General features: G+C 40.1%; 1 protein-coding gene across 1 annotated transcript in view; it reads left to right on the forward strand.

Moving 5' to 3' along the window:
* Positions 1-26: 26 nt before the first annotated feature.
* PCOLCE2 (procollagen C-endopeptidase enhancer 2) overlaps positions 27-25,127 on the forward strand; it is a 59,161-nt gene continuing 34,060 nt past the window's right edge. Inside the window, exons 1-2 of the mRNA XM_049628708.1 lie at positions 27-269; positions 1,219-1,327. Coding sequence (XP_049484665.1) covers positions 187-269; positions 1,219-1,327 — 192 coding nt within the window. The 5' untranslated portion in view covers positions 27-186. The remainder of the gene's footprint in view (positions 270-1,218; positions 1,328-25,127) is intronic.

Below are 25,127 nucleotides of genomic sequence, written 5' to 3' on the forward strand. Positions count from 1 at the left end.
GGGGGGGGGGGGGGGGGAGAGAAAGAGAGAAAGGCGGGGGGAGCAGCAGCCGGGGCGTGTGCGGCGTGCGAGCCTGTGTTTCTGCCCGAGTGTGCTGGAGTGTGAGCCTGGGGGGTTGGTGCGAGCCGGTGTGTGTACCGGCGTGCGCGCCGGGGTGGGAACGAGCCGCGTGCGTCTACACCGGCCATGAGGGGCGCGGGCGCCTGGGCCGCGCTCTGCCTGTTGCTGGCCGCCGCCGCGCAGCTGTCGCGGCAGCAGCCCCCGGAGAGGTAACGCGACCCCCACCCGGGCTCCCTCCCTTCCTACCTTCCTCCCGCTCTCCTGCAGCCAAGCCCGCAGCTTCCCTGCAGCCGCGTCGGGGCGCCCAGGGAACCAGCGCGCGACCCCGCGCTCACCCGGGCTCTGGCGTGCCCCGTCCCCGCGCCGGCTGTCCCCGGGCCGGGTCCCGAGCCCCCCAGCTCCGCCTGCCCCCGGTCCTGCCGCTGGCCGGGCCACCACGTGGCGGGGGCTGGAGCTGACCTGCGCCTCTTCTCCCCTAGTGCTTATGCGGGCGGAGGGAGGCACTGGGGCCCAAGTCTGTGGACTTTGCTTTTTTACTTCTGTTTTCCTCTCCCGGGCGGCTTGGCCCAGAGACATGAAGCCTTGGGGAAAACGAGTCGCGCGGCGCGCGCGGGCAACCGCACGCCACCTCCATCAGAAAGTTAACTCTTCGCCACCTCCATCAGAGCTGAGGGAGGGCCCTGGTCCTGGACTGGGGGACCCACTTTTGGCATCCCCTCTTCCACTTCCATCACCAGCCACCTCCGTTTGTAAATGGGAGGCCCTGCCAATGGTCAATGGAATTCAGAAAAGGAGAGAAGTAGGCATCTCTCCACATCTAGGAAATTAAAACTTTTTAATGTTAACCAATTGCTTGTTTATCCATTTACCATTTTCCTATAAGCTCTTACCACTATGTGGAGGATTTGCTTATGGATGGATGGATAAATAGATGTTGTGTTACTAGGATGGAGACAGATGGCAACTGGACTGAATGTTTTATTAGGCTATAATTTAAATATTCTAAAAGCTAGCAAGTATTTCAAATCCCGTATATAGTGCAGGCATTTATTAATCAATATTAACTTTATCCACATTTAATAGGCTACACCTTTCTGAAGTTGACTTTGGATTGTTAGACCCACTTTCAAATTAAATGTCCTTCTTTTATTTTCCCAGACCTGTTTTCACATGTGGCGGCATTCTTACTGGAGAGTCTGGATTTATTGGCAGCGAAGGTTTTCCTGGAGTGTACCCTCCAAATAGCAAATGTACTTGGAAAATCACAGTAAGCATTTTTTTAAGGGTATTCTCCTGGAAGTGGGTATTGGAAACAGTGGAAGGCTGTTGCATTTTTCCTCTGGTGTAAGGATCTAGGTAAGGGGCGAGTGCCTAAAATAGTGAAATGTTGGATTTACCTCAACTATGTGGGAGATTTTTATTAATAGAACTAGTGGCATCCTGTGTTAGTGATTAGAAAGGGCACAAGATAACTGTTGAAGGAATAAATTCTTAAAGCAGATGTGTTTCTGACAACTCATCCTGACTCAGTTGAGTTTCATAGATTGAAAATTAAGGCTGTTTTCAAAGGCCTGTTGTAATGACTTTTAGAATCCATTTGTTGCCTATGCCCTGCATAAATGTCTCCTAGTGGAGAACAGAAGATCAAAGGTAATGCTCATCCCTGACTACTTTATACCCATTATGAGTAAAAGGGAAAAGAAAATGAAAAAAAAAAAATCCCACTTAATGTTCCTGATTTAAAACCACCACTAATGGCAATCTGAGAATAGAGAATAATAATAATTGTGGAATAGGGCAGTAAAGTCTAAATATCAAACAAAGGCTAATAAAATGCCCATGCTGGTTAGTAATGGCATAGATTATGCCAAGTCAAGATAAGCAGTCAGATTTCCAGGCAGCCATCTTAAAAAAAATAGTCTGGATTTAGAATCAGCTAGATTGAATCATCTTTCCAGTCAGTATGATGGTGAGTCTTTTTCATTTTTTCGTTGTTGGGAAGTTGTTTAGTAATTGAACACATTGGTTCACTGAGACCTTTATTCAGTCAGATTGTGCCACCGGCTGATTATAATTTTTAAAAGTAGCTCCCTCTTACTGAGCACTTACTGTTTCCTAGACACTATGCCAAGTAGTTAACTCACATACTCTCACTGAATCCTTGAAATCACTCTGAAAAGTAACTCTTTTGTACCCATTTTATGGATAGGAAACTGAGGCCTAGAACAATTATATAAGTTGACTTGATCAAACATTTGGTAAGTTCAGCTTTGCATAAAGTGAAACCTATTTTGTAATGGGGCATTTTTAACAAGGTCGTTTGACAGGCAATATGAGTGGTCCACTGCCTTAATATAAAACTTGGCTCCTGTATGTGTTGACGCTCCCCTATAAAATATTGACTGTCTGATGAACTGGTACATATTTCCTTATGTTACTGCAACACATGGGGCCAGGAGAGAATGAGTCATAAGAAGTAGCTTTGAAATAGTGATATTAGTGTGAGCATGAATAAGGCTTCAAAATAAACACGGAACTTGGTTTTCATATTATAGTTGTGTTTCAGTTGTAATTTAATGGCTTTAAGTTATACATGATCCAAGGAAATTAATGGCCAGGAGGCATCATGTGCCTACCAAGTAGAAATTCATGGTTGGCTATATATGGGGTATTATGGGCATAGTTGGTATGGCATCAAATGTCGATGGGAGGAGGGTGTCCAGTGAAAGTTTTCCTTGGTAAAGCAGTGGTGTGCTTAAGCAGAGGCCTGACTACCATATTCTTACGTGGGAGGAGGGGAAGTATAATGGATGTTCTGTTTGGATGCAATGTAAAAGTTAGGTGTATGGGCCCACCAGTCAGTCTTCCCTGGATTCACATTGTCATTCTATCACTGATAAATTGTGTGACCAGGATTTATCTTTCTTAAACCTCGGGATTGTAGGGCACCTGGGTGACTCTGCGTTAATTGCCTGACTTCGGCTCTGCTCATGATCTCGAAGTTCGTGAGATCGAGCTGTGTATCAGGCTCTGTGCTGACAGCTCAGAGCCTGGAGCCTGCTTTGGATTCTGTGTCTCCCTCTCTCTCTCTGTCCCTCCCCAACTCACACTCTGTCTCTCAAAAAATAAATGAACGTTAAAAAAAAAAAACCCCAAACACCTCAGGATTGTTGTGAAATTAAAACCAATTAGTGCACGTAAAGGCCTTTGGCTCAGTGCCTGAGATATAATAAGTGCTTAATAAATGTTACCCATCACTGTTATAATTTTCATTATCCTCATTATTGTTTGGTATTGACTTCTCCTTCCTTCTGACTTACAGTCGATATGGCAGATCACTCTTACCCACTTACTTCATTGGTTAAGCTGGGCTTGGCATCAGCTCAAAACAACTCAGACTTCTATGGAACAATCTTCTATATATCTATATCTATATCTATATCTATATCTATATCTGTATCTGTATCTATATCTATATCTATATCTATATCTATATCTAGGAAGACCTTATTTCTGAGGTTGGGTTCTATAATCATACTGAAGGTATTCTGTGTGAGTCAGGACTAGGTTAGCTTCCAGTAACAGAGACCCCTCATAACAATGGCTCAAACAGAAGTTTGGGTCTCTCTCACATAAAGGAATCTAGAGGTAGGCAATGCAAGGTTGGTGTGGCAGCTTCAAACCTTTAGGCACTCAGTATCTTTGTCTCTCCCTGTTAGGCCATACTTAGATGCGTGTTCAAGTTCCAGCCATCATGTTTCTGTTCTAGCCAAAATAAAGGAAGAAAAACAAGGGCATGTATCCTCCCTTTAAGGACATTGTACATAATTACATGCAGCTCTCCTCTTACATCTCATTGGCTGGTTTTTAGTTACATGGCACTTCTAGCTGCAAGAAAACTGAGAAATGAAGTCTTCATTTCAGGCATCCAGGTGCTCTGCTAAAATTCAAAAGTTTTCTTTTGAGTAAAAGTTTTCTATCAACTGTGGAAAGAAGGGAGAACAAGCAGACGACAAGCAGTCTCTGTGACATATTTATTTGTGGTTTTCTCAGGCTGCCTGAACTCATGTTCATGAAGGTGACTAACAAATGCCAGCCTTTTTTGGCGGAAGAAAAAAAAAAAAGAAAAAAAATTTTTTTAGAAAGTATAGGTAATGTAGAAAAAAGGATTACACAACTTGATTTTCTACTTAAAAAAAGCTTAATAGTTTTCACTCTTAGCCAGTTGAGTTTATTCTATTCCAAGGGGCCTGTGTCTTTTGTGTTTGCATATGAGTAGCTACCAAGAACTTCCAGAGAAGCCCAGCACATTCTCCTGGTTATAATTACTGCCTCTGCTATTCCCAAAGGCCCTGAGTACTCTCAAGGTCTTAGTTTGACAACATTTTTATTTCTTCATATTTCACAGAGAATAGCACTAATTCATTTGTAAAAATCTTCTCAGTTCTTCTTCACAGTCCTCTAGTTTGTCGGAGTAGCAGAAGAGGACTTCGAGCTCCTGTACATCCTAGGGAACATAAAAAGAGGAGGACCGTGATATTGCTAAAATTAGTAATCCTGAGGTCTCTCATTCATTCAACAGATGTGTTTTGAGTGCTGGATACTATTTGGATTATGGCAGCAAACAATGCAGCCAAACTCCTTGCCCTCCCTCATGCAGCTAGCATTCTAGTTTGGGGAGATAAGCAATTAATATTTAAATAAACAAGTAAATAATAAGATATTAAGTAGTGAGAAATGCATTGTAAATATAAAATAGGGGTGCCTGGGTGCTCAGTCAGTTGAGCATCTGAACTCTTGATTTTGGTTCAGGTCATGATCTCACGGTTTGTGAGGTCGAGCCCCTCATTGGGTTCTTCGCTGACGGTATTGAGCCTACTTGGGATTCTCTTTCTCCCTCTCTCTGCCCACCCCCCTGCTCATGTGTGTGTGCATGTGCATACCCCCTCTCTCTCAAAATAAATACACTTTAAAAAAATTAAAAAAATAAATTTATTGAAACATCACAGAGATGCCTCAAAATGGGAGTCTCAAGAGTGGTCCTAAAAGTCTAGTTCCTATAGTTGAAGAGGAGTATTCTGCCTCTTGCTCCTTACCTTCCTCTCATCGTGGTTCTTCCAGACTGGAGATGTGTTCCCGCAAAGTGGCTGTCCCCACCAAATCGTTTTCATTGAACAACATCTTATTAGTAGGAGATTGAAGAGAGTCTAATGGTAGTATCTGTTTACTTTAAGAAAGTTGAATACTGCCTGTCACAACCAAACTTTCTAGCCAATTGTAATAGACTTTTCAGTATGGAAATACAACTTACAGATTAGAAATTTAGATTTGTCCTTAAATTATAGTACTTTAAAATTTTCATAGCTAGTTCTTGGATAGCTGCACTGTCCCAAACACTGTCTACATTGGCTATTTAAATTAATTAGCCAAGTTAATTTAAAAATTCAGTATCTAAATCACATTAGCCATATTTTTTTTTGTTTATCTTGAGAGACAGAGAGAGAGAGAGAGAGAGAGAGAGAAAATGAATCCCAAGCAGGCTACACGCTGACAGCTCAGAACCCAACCCAAAACTCAATCCTACAACCCTGGGATCATGACCTGAGCCAAAACCAAGAGTTGAACGCTTAACTGACTGAGCCACCCAGGTGCCCCCACATTAGCCATATTTCAATTGTTCAGTAGCCACATATAGATAGTGGCTACCATATTGAGCAGTATATAATACGAATATTTCCCTCAACACGAAAACTTCTTTGGATAGTGAGGTTAATTTTACTCACGTAAAGGTATGTTCAGGACAGGGGTGCTCCGTGCTGCTTCGTTGTGCTTCTGCTTTGCAAATGGAGAAGCTGACACTTGTTCTATGGAGAGTTGAAATTGTGACTGGAACTCAAGCCTCTTGACTCAGCTGCATCTTTCTGGCTGCAACTCTTGGTGACCTCAACTAGTCTTAGGTTTTACTAATTAATCTTACTGAATTTGTTCTCAAAAATGTACAGTTAGAGATTAAGCCAGAGAATTAGAGGGTTATGAAATTGTTAAATATTTTGTAATCTGTGATGGGGTAGAAGGTTTCTTAGTTTCCTGTGAGAGTTGATTTTTGGAACTGGAAGTTAAGGGGCATCTGTATAAAAAAATACTTACTTGACATAGGTGGTGAGGACAGGAGTTAGTCAAGTAGGATTTGAGAGCTAATGTACATAAAACTTTGGAAAATGGTGGTTGGTTCTTCTAAGGAGGTTTGGGTTGAGACAAAGTTCAGCTGAATTGATTTAAGGATGAGAACCAGTAACTCCACCTGTAGCCAGCCCTGTAACAGGAAACAAAGCTCTGAGTATTAACACTACGTGGACCCTCTATCGCAGTGGTCCTCCTGCTAGGTGCATGTGTGCATCGGGATCAGACGGTGCGGGAGACAGTAAGAGATCTCTGAGATCCCTAAACGAAGCAGAAAAGAGTGGACCATTGTGAACAAGAACACAGCGCGTGTGATGGAGTTCACTGCTGCGTTGACAAGACACATTTATGAAGAGCGCACCAGGTACGGTGCTAGGTGCTAGAGATATACAGATGAATATGTATGAGATGAAAACGTGGGGGGCTGCCTGTGAAGACGTGTTCCCCAGGCTCCGAGTGGGAGTGAGGCTCCACAGGTAGCTCTGACACAAAGATCTCCATTCCGTTAATGGTTTCATTATAAATTCATTGCAAACTTGGCAAATCACCAATACTTTTTCTGTTCCTTTTCATCCATAACTTGTTCATTTTATAATCCCATAGTAGAGTCATAGATTCATATTGATGGTTTGACACAGTTTTTGAATTAAAAAAAAAGACGTTAGTAGCAAAATAATACTTTGTGAAAGCAACTATTCAGAGTTTGACTTGGGCTACATATGTTGTGGCTGGTTAAGTGGAACCAGCTGAATCTTTGTTTATAGCAACTATGCAAATTAGAGGAAACTGGAAGCCTAGAACCTTCTGGGAAATCTTGAATAGATACGTAGGAATTGTTATTTTAAATTGGTTCCCAAAGTTAAAACTAAATGTGGCATCTGATTAGGCAGTTGCTGTCCTTATCTAACAGAAACAGCAGTTGGTATGTAGATACAGGTGAAAATGATTTGTGCTTAGATTTAAAGCTGGGCATGATTTACAAAAGTTTTTAAAATCAGATACTTCATATTATGTTGTCCTGTTGTTATAAATCAGCATTAGAATTCCAAAGTACTTATTTATTATTTATATCTCTTCTTTATTTCCAATTTTAGTATACGTGCTGCCAACGGAACACTTTTCTTTATTTCAAAAAAAATTTTTTTAAGGTATTGAAATTAGCCAATTATTGAAGGTTTCAGTTATTATTTTCAGTGGAAATCTGGCTTGGGAAAAATCAGCAAACTTTGAGGAGTTTAAAATTTGGCAGTGGAGGTTCCTTTAACTCTGAATTAAATCATGTGGGAGTGTCAGAAGGTCACAGACCTTTGCCAGAAATGGGAGAACAATTATAGCAATGAATAGAATCACTTCCACTTAAACTAGAAGTGTGTGGCAAAATTTTCTTTAGCTAATTCATGCAGAAGAAAAAGCATAAATCCTATGTTGAAGATCTTCAGGCTCCCAGGTAATCCATGTACTGTCATTTTGATAACTATTCTTTCTTTTGAACTGGAATTAAATATACTGATGTGGAAATGGTGGGGTTCGGAGCCAATAGTCAAGAAAAAATTTTTGAGATGTCTTTGGTGCAAAAAGGTAGTTTTATTAAAGCACGGGGACAGACCTTGCGCAGAAAGAGCTGCACTGGGGTAGTGACAGGTGACTGATTATATACTTTCATGTTGGGAGGATGTTAGGGATAGCATAGGTCTCTAAGGAATTTGGAAGCAAGATTTCCAGGACCTTGAGGGGCTAGTTGTCAGGAAAAGGTCATTTACTACTGTCTAGTAAAAGCCTAGTCATGAGACCCTTCAGATGTGTATCAGTGGGCCATATGCTTGGAGGATGATTGCTAAACTCTGTCCTGGAGGTAGAGATAAAGGAAGTTTCCAAAGGAATTTTTATATGTTAACGTAGATTTACAGGATCCCGGGGGTCGGGATAATGTTAAGCTAAGATTGCCTTTTGCCTTTAGCAAAGTGTCATCATCGAGGTGGTTGAGTTCCTAGAGGAAGGTCACTCTGACTGTCTCAAGGACTTGTCAATGGGCTATAAGTTATAAGGAAATTTAATTTATTCCTTTTGTCTTTGATCAATACTAGTTATTTTATAGATTGTAGATATAAAATAATAATTTGTGGTTTTCAGCATACCTTCAAATACATTGTATCATTGTATTTCATTCCCATCCAATTCTGTGATGTCAGTGGTATACGTATCAGTATGCCCATTTCACATGTAGGGAAACTGAGGTCTAAAGAGCTCATAACTTGGCAGTATTGTCATTCCTACACAGGTATGAAAAGACTAGCACAAAATTTTTCAGCTTATTAATACAAAGGCACTATCACAAGCTTACTTAGCAAATAAATTAACATTCACCTGATGCTTATTAAGCATCTGCTGTGAACTAAGCCTTGGTTGGGCCCTGGGGTAAAAAAGACAAGGCAAAGTTTCTGTCCTCAAGGAGTTTATAAACTGGTGGGGAGTTAGAGAAAACCAGTAGCAGTTATGTGTGTAAATAGCTACGATGCTCACTGTAAGTAGTTTTAAGTATTGATAATGTGGAATAAGTCTTATTTACCTTTTTAAAAGATTATTGAATGTCTTAGATTATTATTGCTTTATGCAAAGAGTGAAAGATGTTAGGACCCATTTTATATCTGTGCTACTCTAAGACTTGAGAAATTGGTACTGTGTCCTTTGTTTGACATCATAGGGCCCTTTTACAACACCTGCTTTATATTTTCAAATATGTCTGATAAATAATCATATAAAGACATTCCTATACCATTGTCTTGGGGGTAGTTTTGCTAACTACATTTTAATGTGTGTTAAAGTCATCATACTGAATCTATCCTCCAAAAGCCTGATTAAATTTAAATGGATTTCACATTTTTAAAGAAATGATAGGTTAAAAATGTAGGTGGGATTTATATTTTCCCAATAACCTGCATATGGCTTCGTGAGAAGAAAGTCAGCAGTGGTGGGGCATGGGGTTGTGTGAAAATTGAAACAAATAATGATGTTCTACTAAGATCAGTGCTGGGTATATAATTTGAGAAAACAAATAGTGAATTTAGACAGGAACGCAACATTTAAGTCACTTAATTATACCTAAGAGTATAGCAAGAGGTTCTAAAATTGCTTTAACTATTATTTGCCTGGCATAACCACAGCAGGACAGATAGGGGAATGGAATTTTGGCCTTAAGCACATATTTCCTGGCTTTAAACTACATGTAGAATTTAGAATTATATAGAGACTTAAATTCCAATCTTAACTATGGGTTTTTTTTTTTTTTTATGTACGCATATATTTGTTGGACTAGGCCTGGTTATTTCAGCTGCCTTGAATAGTAATTTAACCTGGTGCTTGACTTAATATTATTTACATCTAATTCCTTAGTAAAGATGGGAATAATTAACAGAGAATGTCTGCATACCCAAGCTTGAGGACCATATGAATGGGATAAGAGCACTATAGCTGTTTTTTGTTTGGGTTTTTTAATTAAGAGAGTATAATTCAGATACTTTGTGATTCTTAGGGCACTTACACTGTTCCGATTAGGTTTCAGTTGATAAGACATCGGAAGAACTAAAACATTTCCCTTGCTCCCTTAAATCTTCCTGGGAAGCAAGGAGAACACAAATCCCAAATAAATAAGCAAGGAGATGACATTTTCCCATTGGGACCTCAGTCCAGTTTTTCTAAATTTGTTTAGTTTTCTGCTTTTTTTAAAAGGGTTTCTGTTGCTTGTTTTTGTTTTGTTTTTCTTTGCTCGTTCACATGAAAATCAAATGTTTTTATTGATTGAAAACCTGATGTTATAAATGTGCTTATTTGTACTGCCTGCAGTTTTTAGTGCTGGGCTAAAGCAGAGCCTTAGAAAGGGCTTAATGAGTAGAAGGAAAATGAGACACCATGAAAACGAAGTCTTCATGTTTTTCTGAAAAAGATTGTCCTTACTAACATATTAGTGACCAAAAAGTCATTCTTTCCTGAACTATCACTTTAATAATGGAGCACAAAAATACCACACTTAAAACCTCTCTGTCAAAAAGCAGTATAAATTGAGAAGGCATTTAACAGAGGTAAAACACCCAGAAAGGGTCTTAAAGAATGTATTATTAAGAAGACTGATGGAATCACTTTCACATTCCTTGCCCACCTCCAGAATTCAATTTATGATGTGAAATTATGGGCAAATAAGAATTGTTCCATAAATTTGCAGATTCCTCAAAATCTATCAAGAATTAACAATACCAAAAAAAAAAAAAAAAAAAAGAGAGAGAGAGGTCTCATTTGTTGGCTTCTCTGTGCTGGAGACCAGAGAAGCATATAGGGGAGCTCCTAATTTTAAGGGTTCTCTTTTTCCCCACATTGTTCTGCCTAGTTAGGAAAGTGTTCCTGTGAATAATTGCTGTCCCATGTTCCTGGCACAGTGAAGTTTCATATGTATAGATTATTGCTTCTTCATCTTATGAAAAATGTAATCACTACCTTTATCTTACACGGTTTCACCTTATAATTTAGCAGCTTTAACAACAGTGGCAATAGCTCTTTTGGGTATACTTGAATGTCTTACTCTAGGAACTTTGGAGAAAAGAAGTGTTTTCTTCAGATATATTATTTGTTAAATCATGATAGTCAATGTTGGCAAGTCTTTGGAAAACCAGTATAAACATCTAAAAATAAATGGAACACCCATAGAGAAGTGGGGAGTTGGAATTAAAACAGCACAAGCCCTGCCACTAAATATCACCTCTCTTTCATCCCCTCACCCCCAAGACACTCCTGAGCACTGCAGATCATAAAATAGTGTTTCCCAAAATGTGGAGGGAGGGAGAGACTTTTCAGTCAGAGATGGGCTGTTCTGTGGATAAGGCTGACCAGAAGGGCACAGGGGAGCCAGTGGAGATAATTTTTCTGCTTATGCCTCCTAAAAATGAATTGATACGAGTCTGATGTCTGATTGCTAGACACAGACCTTCTAAAAGCCCTAGGCTGAGATTTACCTTCTCTGAAAAAAATCATAATTTATTCTTTAAAACCATTTTTAAAGTGTCTACCAGAGACCAGGTGCTGGGTTGGGCACAAAAGACTGCAATGGAAAGAAATCCATATCCCTGAATGAGAGGGGAGGAGACAAGGAGGCTCTTACTAGTGAGGGAGATGTCCCCAAAATGAATGACAATGACACAGGGTGATAAGTTTCATATCAAGGGTTGTATATGTGGCATTACTCAGTGACTAGAAGAATGGGCATTGGAAAGTCATACTGATACACTGTTCAGCTATTTACTAGGTATGTGATATACATTCCAGAACTTTCCACAGTTGTTTATCATGGTCAGACCTGCCCTGTAAGGGTAATGTGAGGATTGAAGGAGATAGTAGATGAAAGGTTCTTGGCACAGTGCTTGGTGCAAGCATGCACTCAATAAATGGTGGTGATGGTGATTTTTTTTTTTTAACCTCTCTTCCAGGGCTGTAATAAGGCATAAAAGGGTGGTGTTTGTGTAGAACTTGTCTACAAGCCAGTGCATTTCATGCTGGATGGTAATCCCTTTGGGGCATGGCTAGCTCCCATTGGAAATACCCACTCCTACTCACTATGTCCTTTCTTCACTTAAAATATGATCTTTCATAAGACTGTCCACAGAAGTACTTCCAAACCTTCCCTGCTTTTCCTCAAGCCATGTCCCCTCAACCAAACACCTCCCGCCCAGCACCAACCAAAAGTGCCCCTTAACTTTTGAAACTAGGATATTTAGAAACAGAGAAAGGATTGTCAGTTAAAAATTGCAAATAATTTTCTATCTTTAGAGATAGGGACTTTAATTAACCTTTGGAGCCTCAAATCACCAGAATAGTCCCCGCTATTCACTTATTCCTAATAGAGACACCTCATGATAGAGTGGTTAAGAGTATAGTTCCTGGAGCCAGACTGCCTGGATTTAACTACCAGCTCCACTATTGTGGTGGTAAGTCTTTAAAGATGACCCCCCCCCTCAGTATCATATCTCACAATATCATACATCACAATATCATACCTTCACAATACCTCCTGGTATTCATGCCTTTTTCTAGTACCTCCAAACACTGAATCTGGGTTGGCCCTATGAAACAAACAGAGTAGGGCAGAAGTGATACTACATGACTTCTGGGACCAGGGTGTAAGAAATCTTAAAGCTTTTGCCTTAGTCTCTTAAAACATGCACTCTGGGGGAAGCTAGCTGCCATGTAAGGACCACCATGCTGTGAGGAAGCCCAAGCCAACCATGTAGAGATGCTTCATGGAGAGGGAGAGAAAGAGGAGAGAGAGGACAGAGATGCCCAGACATCCCCCACTTATTCTAGTCTTCCTGGCTGAGGTGCCAGACCCTGGAGTAAAAAAGTAATCTTGGAGAACCAGCCCAGTTAAGCCTTCAGGTGACTCAAGTCCTAGCTGATAATTAATGATAGTTATATGAGATAATTCAAGCAAGAACAACCCAGCTGGGGCCAGTGAACTTACAGAACCATAAGAAATAAGAGCATATTGGGGTGCCTGGATGGCTTAGTCGGTTAAACATCCGACTCTTAATTTTGTCTCAGGTCATGATCTCATGATTCGTGAGCTTGAGCCCCATGTCCAGCTCTGTGCTGACAGCATGAAGTCTGCTTGGGATTCTCTCTCTCCCTCTGACTCTTCCTCTCTCTCTGCCCCTCCCCGGCTTGTGCTCACTCTCTCTCTCAAAATGAATTAAAAAAAAAGAGTACATTGTTTTAAGCCACTGACTTTTGTGGTGGTTTTTATGTAGCAATAGATTACCAAAACAGTTACTTACTAGCTGTATGGCCTTGAGTTTATTAATCTTTCTGTGCCCCGGTTTCCTCATCTAATAAAATGTGACTAAGAATATCCCTTACCTCATAGGATCACTTTGGGGATTTAGTTACTGAATGTACAGTATTAAGGTGACTTCGTAGAGAAAGAACCAGGGAAGTAAAGATCCTGACCCAACTCCCTTCCCTATTTGCAATTCCTGTTGGGGCTTCCCATGGCTACAAGCAACTGAAGGATAATTGTTGATGATTTCATTCAGATCAACCACCCAGGAAGGAGAGTAGGGTGGAAATAGGAGGAGAATGGACCTGGAGGGGCAAATAGAAGATATTTGACACAAAGAGCTCTATCAGCATTCACCAGAGAAGTGGAACCAGTAGGAGATATATATGCATATACATGCAGGCATATACACATAGAAAGATATACATGTGTACTTAGAAATACACATGCACACATGTACAAACATACATATACATACATACATAAAGAGATTTGTTCCAAGAATAGGCTTATGCGATTGTGATGGCTGGCAAGTCCGAAATTTGTGGAGAACCTGTTAGGCAGGAGGAGCTGATTCTACAGTGTTGAGACAGAGTTTCTTCTGAGATACCTCAGTTTTGCTGTTAAGGCCATTCAACTGATTGGATGAGACCCACCCACATTATCAAGATAATCTCCTTAAAGTGAACTGATTGTAGATCACATTTATGAAATGCCTTCATGGCAATACCTAGATTAGTGTTTGAATAACCGGATATTACAGCTTATCCAAGTTGACCATGTGAAACTAACTATCACAGAGCCACTGAAGGGTCTGGAGCAGGGGAGTGACAAGGGTCACCCTGGATGCTGTGTTGAGAACAGAGATTGGGGTGCAGGGGTGACAGTAGTGAAACTAGTTAGGAGGCCATCGATGCAGTTAGATGAGAGATGATGATGGTTTGGACCAGCATGGGAGCCAAGGAGGTGGTGAGGGATAGTCAGTTTCTGGATGTACTTTAAAATAGAGCCAAAAAAGAATTGCTGGTGGACAAAATGTGGGGAGGAAGAAAAAGAGGAACCAGGGATGGCTTCACAGTTACTGACCCATGCAAAGTGGAAGGATGGAGGTGCGATTCATCAACCATGACAGGGAGGCCAGGGCAAAGCAGATTTCTTGGGGGTGGTCAGATGTTCTGTTTTGACACGTTAAGCTCAGGTGTACATCAGATCCCACAGTGAAATGCCATTCCAAATACTACTCATCCAGCAGAGAGAACAGGTGGCAGGTAACAGTTTACTCCCTATTCTTCAATAAGTGCTTTAGGAAGTGACAAAAAATAGAAACGATCAAATGGCGGCAGGTGAGGTTCAAGAGACTGGGTGCAGACATGACTATGTTTAGGTGTGGTGGCAGCTGAAGATAAAGGTGCTTATGCAAGTGTTTGAAATAAAAAATAGTATGTAGTAAACCAACAATCAGTGTTTCACTTCACTGTTAATGTCAGTAAAGACATTTCTTTTATTGCAAATACACCTGCTCTGGTGTATTATAGCAAAAAATCCTGTTTCTTGCAAGCCTAAAGCTATCATTCAGAGCCAAATGCCACTATTTTACGTTGAAAATAAAGTATTGGAATCTTTTGAGTTTGAATTGTACAAAGGGTTTGGTTGCTTGAGAGTTTGGCATACTCCCAACACTGGATGTTTTTCTTCACTTTTCAGAAAAATAAATCAATAACTTGTTATTGGGCATATTTTCAAGCCACACCTAAATGCTGGGGCAGAACATGAAAAATACTTTCTGGAGTTAAATGTTATCAGACACAGAATCAGGAATCCATTCACTGCTATTGCCCAGATTGAAACAGTCAGCTTTCTAGGTCTTGAGTGTGATATGTCCATCAGCCTAACATTTTACAGAATGCTGCAGTTGATAATGAGAAATGACCTCATTTTTCTGGGTCCTCATTTGATTCGACTACCCAGAACTATGTGACAAAGCCAGCAAACACTTGCTGCCTTTCTTGACATCCTATTATTCTTAGTTAGGCTTTTCTAACTTGTAGTACTAAAAATAAAAAATAAAACTGACTGCTGTTGGGACTACTATTCCAATGTATTGGCCTACTTTGGAATCATCCTCATGTTTATGTGAAAATAGTTTTAATTGTAAGATAGTAAATTTAATTTTGGACTTTTTTAAAAATATTTTTTTAATAGTCCACAGACCGTGAGACCATGACGTGAGCAGAATTTGGAAGCCTAACCAGCTGAGCCACCCAGGCACCCCTAATTTTAGACTTTTAAAAACAGGCCTAAAATTGACAAATTATGTATATTCCCATTAGCCATTAAATGGTCTATGAGCAGTGTGCCTGGCTGGCTCAGTAGGAGGCGCACACAACTCTTCGTCTTGGGGTCATAAGTTTGAGCCCCATGTTGGGTGTAGAGATTACTTAAATAAACAAAACTTAAAAAAAAAAAAAAAAAGAGTGGCGCCTGGGTGGCTCAGTTGGTTGAGCATCCGACTTTGGCTCAGGTCATCTTACCACTTGTGAGTTCGAGCCCTGCGTTGGGCTCTGTGCTGACAGCTCAGAGCTTGGAGCCTGCTTCAGATTTTGTGTCTCCCTCTCTCTCTGCCCCTCTCCTGCTCATACTGTCTCTTTCTGTCAAAAATAAATAAATGTTAAAAAAAAATTTTTAAAAAGAAAGAAAGAAATGGAAGAAATGAATAAATGAATGAATGAACGCAGTTACCTTTGTCCTTTCCTTAAAGCCTAGCACATGACTTGACACATAGTAGGTACTTGATAAATATTTGATTAATTTATTGAAAAAAATGGGTTCGGGCGCCTGGGTGACTCAGTCGGTTAAAAACGCGTCCAACTTCAGCTCAGGTCATGATCTTGCGGTTTGTGAGTTTGAGCCCCACATCAGGCTCTGTGCTGACAGCTCAGAGCCTGGAGCCTGCTTCAGATTCTGTTTCTCCCTGTCTCTCTGACTCTCCCCCACTTGTGCTCTCTCTGTCTCTCTCTCTCAAAAAAAAAAAAGTGAATAAATAAAAAAAAAATGGGATTGCTTTTCTGGGAAAAACAAAAGAATTATCATTGTTCCTTTGTGGTCCTTGCCCCCCGCCCCCTCAAGTAACTTACATTCATTTGTGAAGAGTTTGCAGCCTTTGCACTTGTGAGTTTTACCAGTGACAGGTTTTCATCAACCATTGTGCTTCATTTTTCTCACTTGTGTGGCATACTTTTCTGAGCCGGGGCCAAGAACCAACCACACGTCATAGCCCTCCATGACAATTAAGCTTTAGCTCCTTTGGGAAACTATCAATTACCCACTGATATTTTCTACTTTTATGTATATGTGGAGTGGCTGTTATTTCTAATTAAGGATACAGTTGATATTAATAAGACAAGATAGATTGGATATGGCATGTAAAAAATTATGCGATTTTTATAATAGATCACAGAGTGATTTCAAACTTTTCCCAAATAGCAGGTTTCAAGTTTGCACAATGATGCGGATGACACTTAGCTAGTAGCTTTGTTGTGATAGATAATGCTTGTAATTTTAGCCAGCATTTACTGAGCATTAAGTAAGAGGCAAGCACTGTTCTAAGTACAATAAATTGATAGATATATGTTTCTGCCACCTGCAGGGCACTCTGTATTTCTGCTTGTTTTAGTTTTGGGTTTTTTCTTTTTAGGCATACTTTACATATAATGCACAAATCTTAAATATGCAATTCAATGTCTTTGACAAATTCAAACACCTGTCTAAATGACACCTTCATCAAAATAAATGTTTTCAGCACCCAGAACCTTCCTTCCCTCTTACTCCTTTGCAGCCAATTCCCCATCCTTCCAAGAGGCAAGTAGCATAGATTAGCAATTTTTCCAATTCTAGGACTTCATAAAAACAATAATATGGAATGTGCTTTTTTCCTTCACAATTTCCTCACTGTAATGTTTTTGGATTTATCCACATTATTGTATTAGTAGTTTGTTCCTTTTATTGCTAATTATTATTCTACTATGTGAATATACCAGTTGTTTATCCATTCTCCTATCAATGGACATTTGTGCTTTTTTTTCAAATTTGGGCTATTATGAATAAAGCTGCTACAAACCTTCTTGTATAAGGCTTTTTATGCACGTATGTTTTCTTTTCTCCTGGAAGGATACCTGAGAGTGGAATTGCTGACTCATGGGATAGGTGTATGTTTAACTTTGTAAGAAATTACCAGCTCAGTTTCCAACATGATGACCATTTTACCCTCCCACCAGTAATGGTAGGAAGTTATGTTTGCTCCGCATCCTGGCATTTGGTATCATCAGTCTTTCTAATTTTGGCTGTTCTAGCAGGTGTGTAGTTAATGTCTTATTGTGATTCTACTTTGCATTTCCCTATTGGCTAATGAGGTTGAATGCTTTTCGCATGCATATTGGTCTGTCTTTGTGAAGTGTCCATTCAAGTCTTTTGCCCATGTTTTTTATTGGAGTATTTTGTCTTTTATCATCAAGCTGTATGAGTTCTTTATTCTGAATATAAGTTCTTTGTCAGATGTATGTATTGCAAATATTTTCTTCCCATCTGTGGTTTATCTACTCATTTTGTTAATGGTATCCTTCGATGCACAGAAATTTAAAAATTTTTGAAGTCCAGTGGGTCAGTTTGTACTCTTGTAGTTAGTGCTTTCTTGTTGTCCAGGATAATAAAGTATTCTTCTATATTTTCTTCCAGAAGTTTGTAGGTTTAGCATTTACATTTATGTCTGTGATCTGTCTCAAATGAATTTGTGTGTAGTGTGAGGTGGGAGTCAACATTTGTATTTTTCTGTGTGGATTTCCAGTTTTTCCAACATCCTTTGGTGAAAAGACTGACCTTTTACCCATTGAAGTGCTTTGCCACCTTTGCCAGAAATTGATTGACCATATAAGTGGGGCTCTATTTCTGGACTCTCTATTCTAGACTATTGATCTGTTTGCCTTCTTGACTGTTTTGCCATTGCCATTCGCTCATTGCCATTGCCAAACTTTATTAGTAGTTAGGTTTCAGGGAGTCAAAAGTTATGCGTGGATTTTCAACTGCACAGGGAGTCGGGGGCCCTAACCTTGTTGTTCAAGAGTCAACTGTATATCATGAGTTAACATGCTGATTGCATAATATTCATATTTGTAGTTATTTCTAAAGCTTTCCTATATGTTTTAATTGTTGCTCTTTCATACTGTCCTCCGAAAAACAGTGAGAGGCCTTCCATCCTTAGCAGGGTGTTGTTTCTTTTTATAATTTGCAGAATTGTTGCTATGGAGAAATTAAAGTGAGAAGCCCATGTTCCTAGCCAATGGATTCTTTAGGAGATGCTGTTGTCAGCTCACTATTATTTTGTAGAGTAACCTCATTAAACAAGCTTGTTAGGGGTGCCTGGCCTCTCCTCCTTGGCATGAAATGGGTGTATGAAACCAGATTTTGCAGGGTGACTTAGATACTTATCTTTACTTCAAGTTAAGTTTTGATGCTTTTCTTTGTCTTTTAAAAGTGTTTTAGGATTGACAGTTTACAAAACAGGCAAAAGATTTCAACAGACATTTCAGCAAAGAAGATATATGAGTGGCCAATAAGCACACGAAGAGATGTTCAGACATTAAGGAAACGCAGCTCAAAAGCACAATGAGATAGCACTTCACCTCCACTAGGATGACTATCATAAATACAAATAAACAGATAATAATGGTTAAGGGTTGTTAAGGATGTAGAGAAATTGCACCTCTTATACATTAATGGTAGGAATGTAAACTAGCATAGCCGCTTTGGAAAACATAGTCTTTTAAAGTTAAACATTTACCATATGACCCAGCAGTTGCACTCTTAGGTGTAAGAAAAATGAACATACACATCCCCATAAAAGTTTGCACAAAGGTGTTCATAAAATCATCACTAATAATAGCCAAAAAGTGGGTATGTATATATCCACCAATTGATGAATGGATAAATAATAGTGATATATCCATACAATGAAATATTAATTATCCATTTAAAAAAACACAAGATAATGCCTCCCTTCAACATCCTCCATCACTTCAGGCAGTTGAGGGCTTTGAGGAAAGGGTGCGTGGTGAAACTTGGGTTCTCTCATTTTATGAGCAATCTCAAGATTTGCAGTTGAAGAAACAAGGACAGACAGGGATACCATGGAGGAAGTGCCAGGCATGTTTGAACATAATTACCTCTCCCTCCCCATAATGTTTCGAGCCATCTGTGCCACTTATGTGCATTCTGGACTAGTGAGTTCATTCTGAGCCTCTCCAATTTACTCTTTCCTATCCACTAGTGTCTTTTTTGTGTGATTTTTTTCCCTAAATGTGTTGTTGTCACAGAACATTTAATTTAAATGTCACACCATCTGAGCAAAATGACTCACTGTCTTTTCTCTTGCTGACTAAACTCTCCTCTGGGAATCCTGAGGTTTTTCTCAAATAGAACGTTTATCCACTTTTCTTTTGTTTTTAATTTCATTTACTTTTTTTTTTTTTTTTTTGAAAAGCTTTCTTGGGGTGGTCTGAGTGGAGGAGAATTTGTAAACAAAGTTAGCTAGGTTGTTGGTAGGTTTGGGACAGAGAGTGGTGGAAAGAATGGAGGTGCCTCCTTTGTTTATGCTACTAACCACCATCCCCAGGACATGCCCTTTGGGTTGTGGCTTCTGGCATCTCTGAGCCCTTCACACACCCTCTTTCTTACCCTTTCCTTGTGGCTACGCATTTGTGAGACATCTGGCTAGTATAAGAGTCTTCTGTGGCCTCAGACTGTTTTCTCTTGTAAAAGTTTTTCCATGTTCTCTTTGCTGACAGAACTACACCTTTTAAAACCTTCCCTCCTCAAACCATCATTCTAACTGCGCTTTGATACTGAAATACATGCCTCTAATATCTTAAACTTGACACATTCAAAACCAAACTTACGCCCTCAGTCCTTCCTCACTGCTTTCCTCTAAAACAAAACAACATGAAACCTCTCTTTCCACTGCCATTCTAATGTGAATGGTGCCTGGGGGCTTGAAATCTTGAGGTCGGTGTTGTTGAGGCACCTCTCTGTTCCCCTCCCCTTTTTAATGTTTATTTATTTTTGAGAGAGAGAGAGAGAGCACAGGAGTGCAAGCACAGGCTGGGGAGGGGCAGAGAGAGAGGGGAACAGAGGAACCCAAGCAGGCTCTGTGCTGACAGCAGTGAATCCAGTGTGGGGCTTGAACTCGTGAGCTGCGAGATCATGACCTGAGCCGATATCAGACACTTAACTGAGTGAGCCACCCAGGTGCCCCCACTCATCTCATCTCCACCACTTTAAGTGAACCCAGCTTCTCCTTGCAAATGTTCATGGTGAAATTAAAACAGCAATGAGATCTCATTGTTTTGCCCGCCTGATTGATAACTATTGGCAGCAGCAGTGTAGTTGAGGGTGTGAAAAATGGGGATGGGAATAAATTCAGCTTTTCTTGGCAATATGCTGTTATAATCTAAAATTCCTATTTTCCTTGACTTAGCAAATAACATTTCTAGGAATTTATTCAACAGAAATATTCCCTTAAACATAGGATGGTTTATATAATTGTGCTCATAACAGCATTATTTATATTAATAAAAAATGAGAAACATGCTAAATATAGAAAAAGATGTGATTGTTCCTATAAATTATGGTACAGGTGTACCTTAGAATAGCATAAAGTCATTAAAAATGGTAATATAGCTGTCTTGCAGTTATTTTGAATCCTCTAGCATCAGGCATAATTGTTGGTATTATAGGTGCTTAACAGAATCTGGCTTTTATTTTTTAAATATGCTCTTACCTATAATTTTACAATGTTTTTAAAAAAATGTTTTTAATGTGTATTTTTGAGAGAGACAGAGCACAAGTGGGGGAGGGGCAGAGAGAGATGGGAGTTACAGAATCCGAAGTAGGTTCCAGTCTCTGAATTGTCAGCACAGAGCCTGACACAGGGCTCGAACTCCCCAACCACGAGATCATGACCTGAGCCGAAGTCGGACGCTTAACCGACTGAGCCACCCAGGAGCCCCTAATTTTACAGTGCTATACCTTATATACTCTTGTAAATAACCTAGGAACATAGTGTTATATTATTCTTATTACTTTTTAATAAAAATCATCATAGTGACTTCTGGTTAAGCATGGTGGGTTAAACACGTGTTTATTTCTGTCCTTTCTCAAAATCCCACCAAAATTACAGTAAGGAAATTTAAAAGTTTAAACCCACAAAGACAAAAGGGACCTGGAATGGAATTAACAGAAGAGAGATACCAATAAAATTTTGGAAGATAAAAAAGCAGATGGTTAGTGGTAACTGGATTGGCAGAGGAGAGAAGAGGGGAAAGTCAATGTATCTGCCAGAGGGGAGGGGCGGTACCCAAGAGAAGCAAGCTGATCTGTGCCCCACAATCCCTGCAAGGCTCAGGAATTGGAGGCCCCGCATTTCTTGGAAGGCCCCAGAGCAGGGGTGGTTGGAGTTATGTTTGAAAACCTTTTAAGAGCAATTAGCCTTCAAGGTTCCCTCCTTTGCTCCAAGCAGTAAGAGGGCAGTCTTCTTTCCCATCACAGCAGGGCTTGTTCTCTGAGAACCAGAGGGGCTCTGGACTTGTAACTAACTGCAAAGCCGGCAGATAGGGCCAGGCCGAGGTATGGCACTGAAAACTGGTTAATGAAATTATGTCTACACACTGAAGGGTGAGGCCCTCCCAACCACCTTTGTCCTTGCTCCTCCCAAGATAACAGCAGCAAGGTTTTAACCCTCAGGCAAGACATTGAAAGATTTTAGAGAAAACAAAGAGCCCTTCAGATAGGACCTCCAGATAATTTGGGAGACCCAGTGAAAAAGCCAGCTTGTCCCCAGTCACATTATGGGGACAAGCCCTGCCATAGAGCTTCCAGTCAGCCTCACTTCAGCTCTGAATATGAATAGATAGTCAGGGGTTGCTGGACCTTTGTGGAAAGCCTCTAACATGAAAGGGTGGAGCCCCAAACACGAAAAACAAACATACAAACAAAAATAAGGAAACAGAGACAAAACACAGGGCAGAAGAAAATTTTAAAATGATTATTATCCTTAGATCAGAAGAGGTATTGTGTGTGTAAAAATAAAACAATGCCAAGAAAAAAAGAAAAAGAAAATAAGATAAAAACACAGTTGGAAAATAATAAGTGGAAATGGAAAACACTGATAAACTTGAAGAAGATACCTCAGAAAAGAGAACAAAAGGAGGGGAGATGAACTGTTGGAGAGGAAAGATAAGAAAATGAGAGGATCTATTCAGGAAGCCCCATCTGACTAATGAGAGTTCTAGGGGAAAAGAATGGAGAATATGAAGGGGAGGGAATAAAGAGATACTACTCAGCACAGTGAATGGAAAAAGACAAACACCAAGGCACATTTTTGTTCAACTTAGATGAGAAGATCCTACAAGCTTCTAGAGGAGGGGAAAATCACATAGAAAGGGAAAAGAACAACATCAGCCTATTAGAAACTAGAAGGCAGTGGAATGATGTCCTAAAAATTCTGATGAAACGGGTGCCTGGGTAGGTTAGTCGGTTAAGCGTCTGACTCTTGGTTTCAGCTCAGGTCATAATCTCACAGTCGTGGGTTTGAGCCCCACATCTGGCTCTGTGCTGATGGCATGGAACCTGCTTGAGATTCTGTCTCCCTCTCTCTCTTGCCTCTCCCCTGCGCGCGCGCTCTCTCTCTCTCTCAAAAAATAAACATTAAAAAAAATTTTTTTTTAATCTGATGAAACTTATTTTAAAGCGACAATTCCAAACCCTACCAAACTGGTGGATAGATGTAAGCACAGAATAAAGGTGTTTTTAGAAACGCAAGATCTTAAACTTTTTCTCAGTGTTGACCCTTTGTAAGAAAACTATAAGAGGATGAGCTCCAACAAAATGAGGGAATAAAGCAACCAAGAAAAAAGATTTAGGAGCCCTGTGGGGATTTCCTGAGTTGGACGAAGCCAAGTCCTTGCCTCCTAGCTGTGCGACAGGCCTTGTGAGAGGCCAGTGAAGACTGGACAGAGAGAGGGCAGGAGGGTGGAGGGCTCTAGGATGGATGTTTCCAGGAAGAAAATGGAAGTGACAAGATACCAGTGCCTGGCCATTGTCAAGAGGGGTTTTAGAGAGAGCTACAGAGAAAACTAAGGAAACTCAAAGAACAAAGCAACTATTAGCCTTAGGAAAAACAAAGAATTGTACACTTATTCCAGTAGTGAATAATTTTATGTAGTCATAGTAATGGAAATCCTGACTTGATTTAATCAGATTTTGACGGGCACATCAGGGAAATAATAGGCAGCAAAGAGATAAAGTTTAAAAAGGATAAATCAAGAAATAGCAGCACAAGCTTTTATTAAGCAAGGAGATAGATGCCGAACAAAACAGTTGAGTTAAAACGGTTGCCTCTGAGGAGTGGGAATCAGGGATGGGAAGAGGGGGCGAGCGCTCATTTTTTTTAGAATCTTTTTTTTAGAATCTTTTTAGTGCTATTTTAGATTATAAACTATAGACATGATTTTTTTTTTTTATTATAAGAATTGGGTTTAAAAACAATTTTAGTTCTCTCTTGTAGCAGCCTAATGCTACTATGTAAACTCTGTTTCTTGCTCATTCAGGACAACCCTGGCTGCTCACATTTGCATGTATTCTGTTTTAAATGTGTTTATTAACTTACTATGATTCTTCTCATCCCAGAAGGGAAGGGCTTTCTGTTTCATTCCTAGTAAAATAGTTTAATTTCGTGTTCCTGATCCATTACAGATTTCTCAGAAACAACTGACAGATTATAAAAGTATTTTCCTAAAAATATCATTTTAGAGGTTTCCTTTGGGCATTGCATAGAAATCAGTTCCAGCCTCTAAAAGCTTTCCAAAAAAGTCATAGTCGTGTCATTAGGAAGAAAACAAGGGTGCTGTCTGGCAAAAAGGCCCCTAGCTAACAGAGGTACCCCTTGGCTTTTATGTCTGTTATCCTTAAGCCAGTGTGTCCCAGGGGCTTAGGGAAGGGCTGCTTTTTCTTCAAGATTCTCCACCAATCATGTTTATTTTCTTCTGGGTCAACTCATGTTGACAACTCCTAGAAAACTGAAAGAATATCCTAACATGACTCCAGTCCTTTGTTCCATTTTTTGAAAGTGTGAAGAAATTGGCAAGATTTAATTTCTGTGACTTATCTGCAATGTTCTGTCACAAAACACACTAAGAAAAAAAAGGAATAGATATCCTTACTTATAAAAAAATTATAGGGGGCCTGGGTGGCTCAGTTGGTTAAGCGTTTGACTTTGGCTCAGGTCATGATCTCGTGGTTAAGGAGCTCGAGCCCCACATAAGGGCTCTGTGCTGACAGCTTAGATCGGCTTCAGAACCTGTCTCCCTCTCTCTTCCCCTTCACTGCGCATGTGCTCGCTCTCTCAAAAATAAACATTTAAAAAATTAATTAAATAAAATAAAAACTTATAATCCTGTATACACTAATTGGGAGATTATAACAAAGCAGACCACTTGGGATGGGCGTTTTTACAAACTTTTGGTGCCGTGTCTCACGTGTCTTAGTGGAGCCTCAGCTTGCCCCAGAGAGGCACCCACTGCCAGGTTTTAGGTCACATGGACTTTTGGAGTTTATGTTTTATCCTAGCTGGATATACATTGCTGTGCCAGCAGCTGATATTTAATGACTATTTGATGATTTGCAGAAGAAATGATCAAATGACATAGGAAATCTCCAAACTAATCACAGATCTAACATATGTGAAATGAATGTAGAAGACTTTTTTCCCCCATCTCCATCCTTACTTTCTTTGCACTTTTTTGATGCCTGGCCCAGGAATGCATGTAGGTTCAGTTAGTCAGACACATAAATCAGAGTGGAACAATTCTACCCTGCAAAAGCTTCACGTTCACTGCAAGACAGGGAAGACGCCACAGACCCTGGGAGGCCCTCTGGGCCCTGTATATGCTAAGGGGGCCACCAAAAGCAAGGAGAGAACAGTAGAATAGTGGGTTCTGAGAGATGAAAGAGGAAAGATAACGCC

Source organism: Panthera uncia, chromosome C2 (genome assembly GCF_023721935.1).
Source record: "Panthera uncia isolate 11264 chromosome C2, Puncia_PCG_1.0, whole genome shotgun sequence".
Classification (NCBI taxonomy): domain Eukaryota; kingdom Metazoa; phylum Chordata; class Mammalia; order Carnivora; family Felidae; genus Panthera; species Panthera uncia.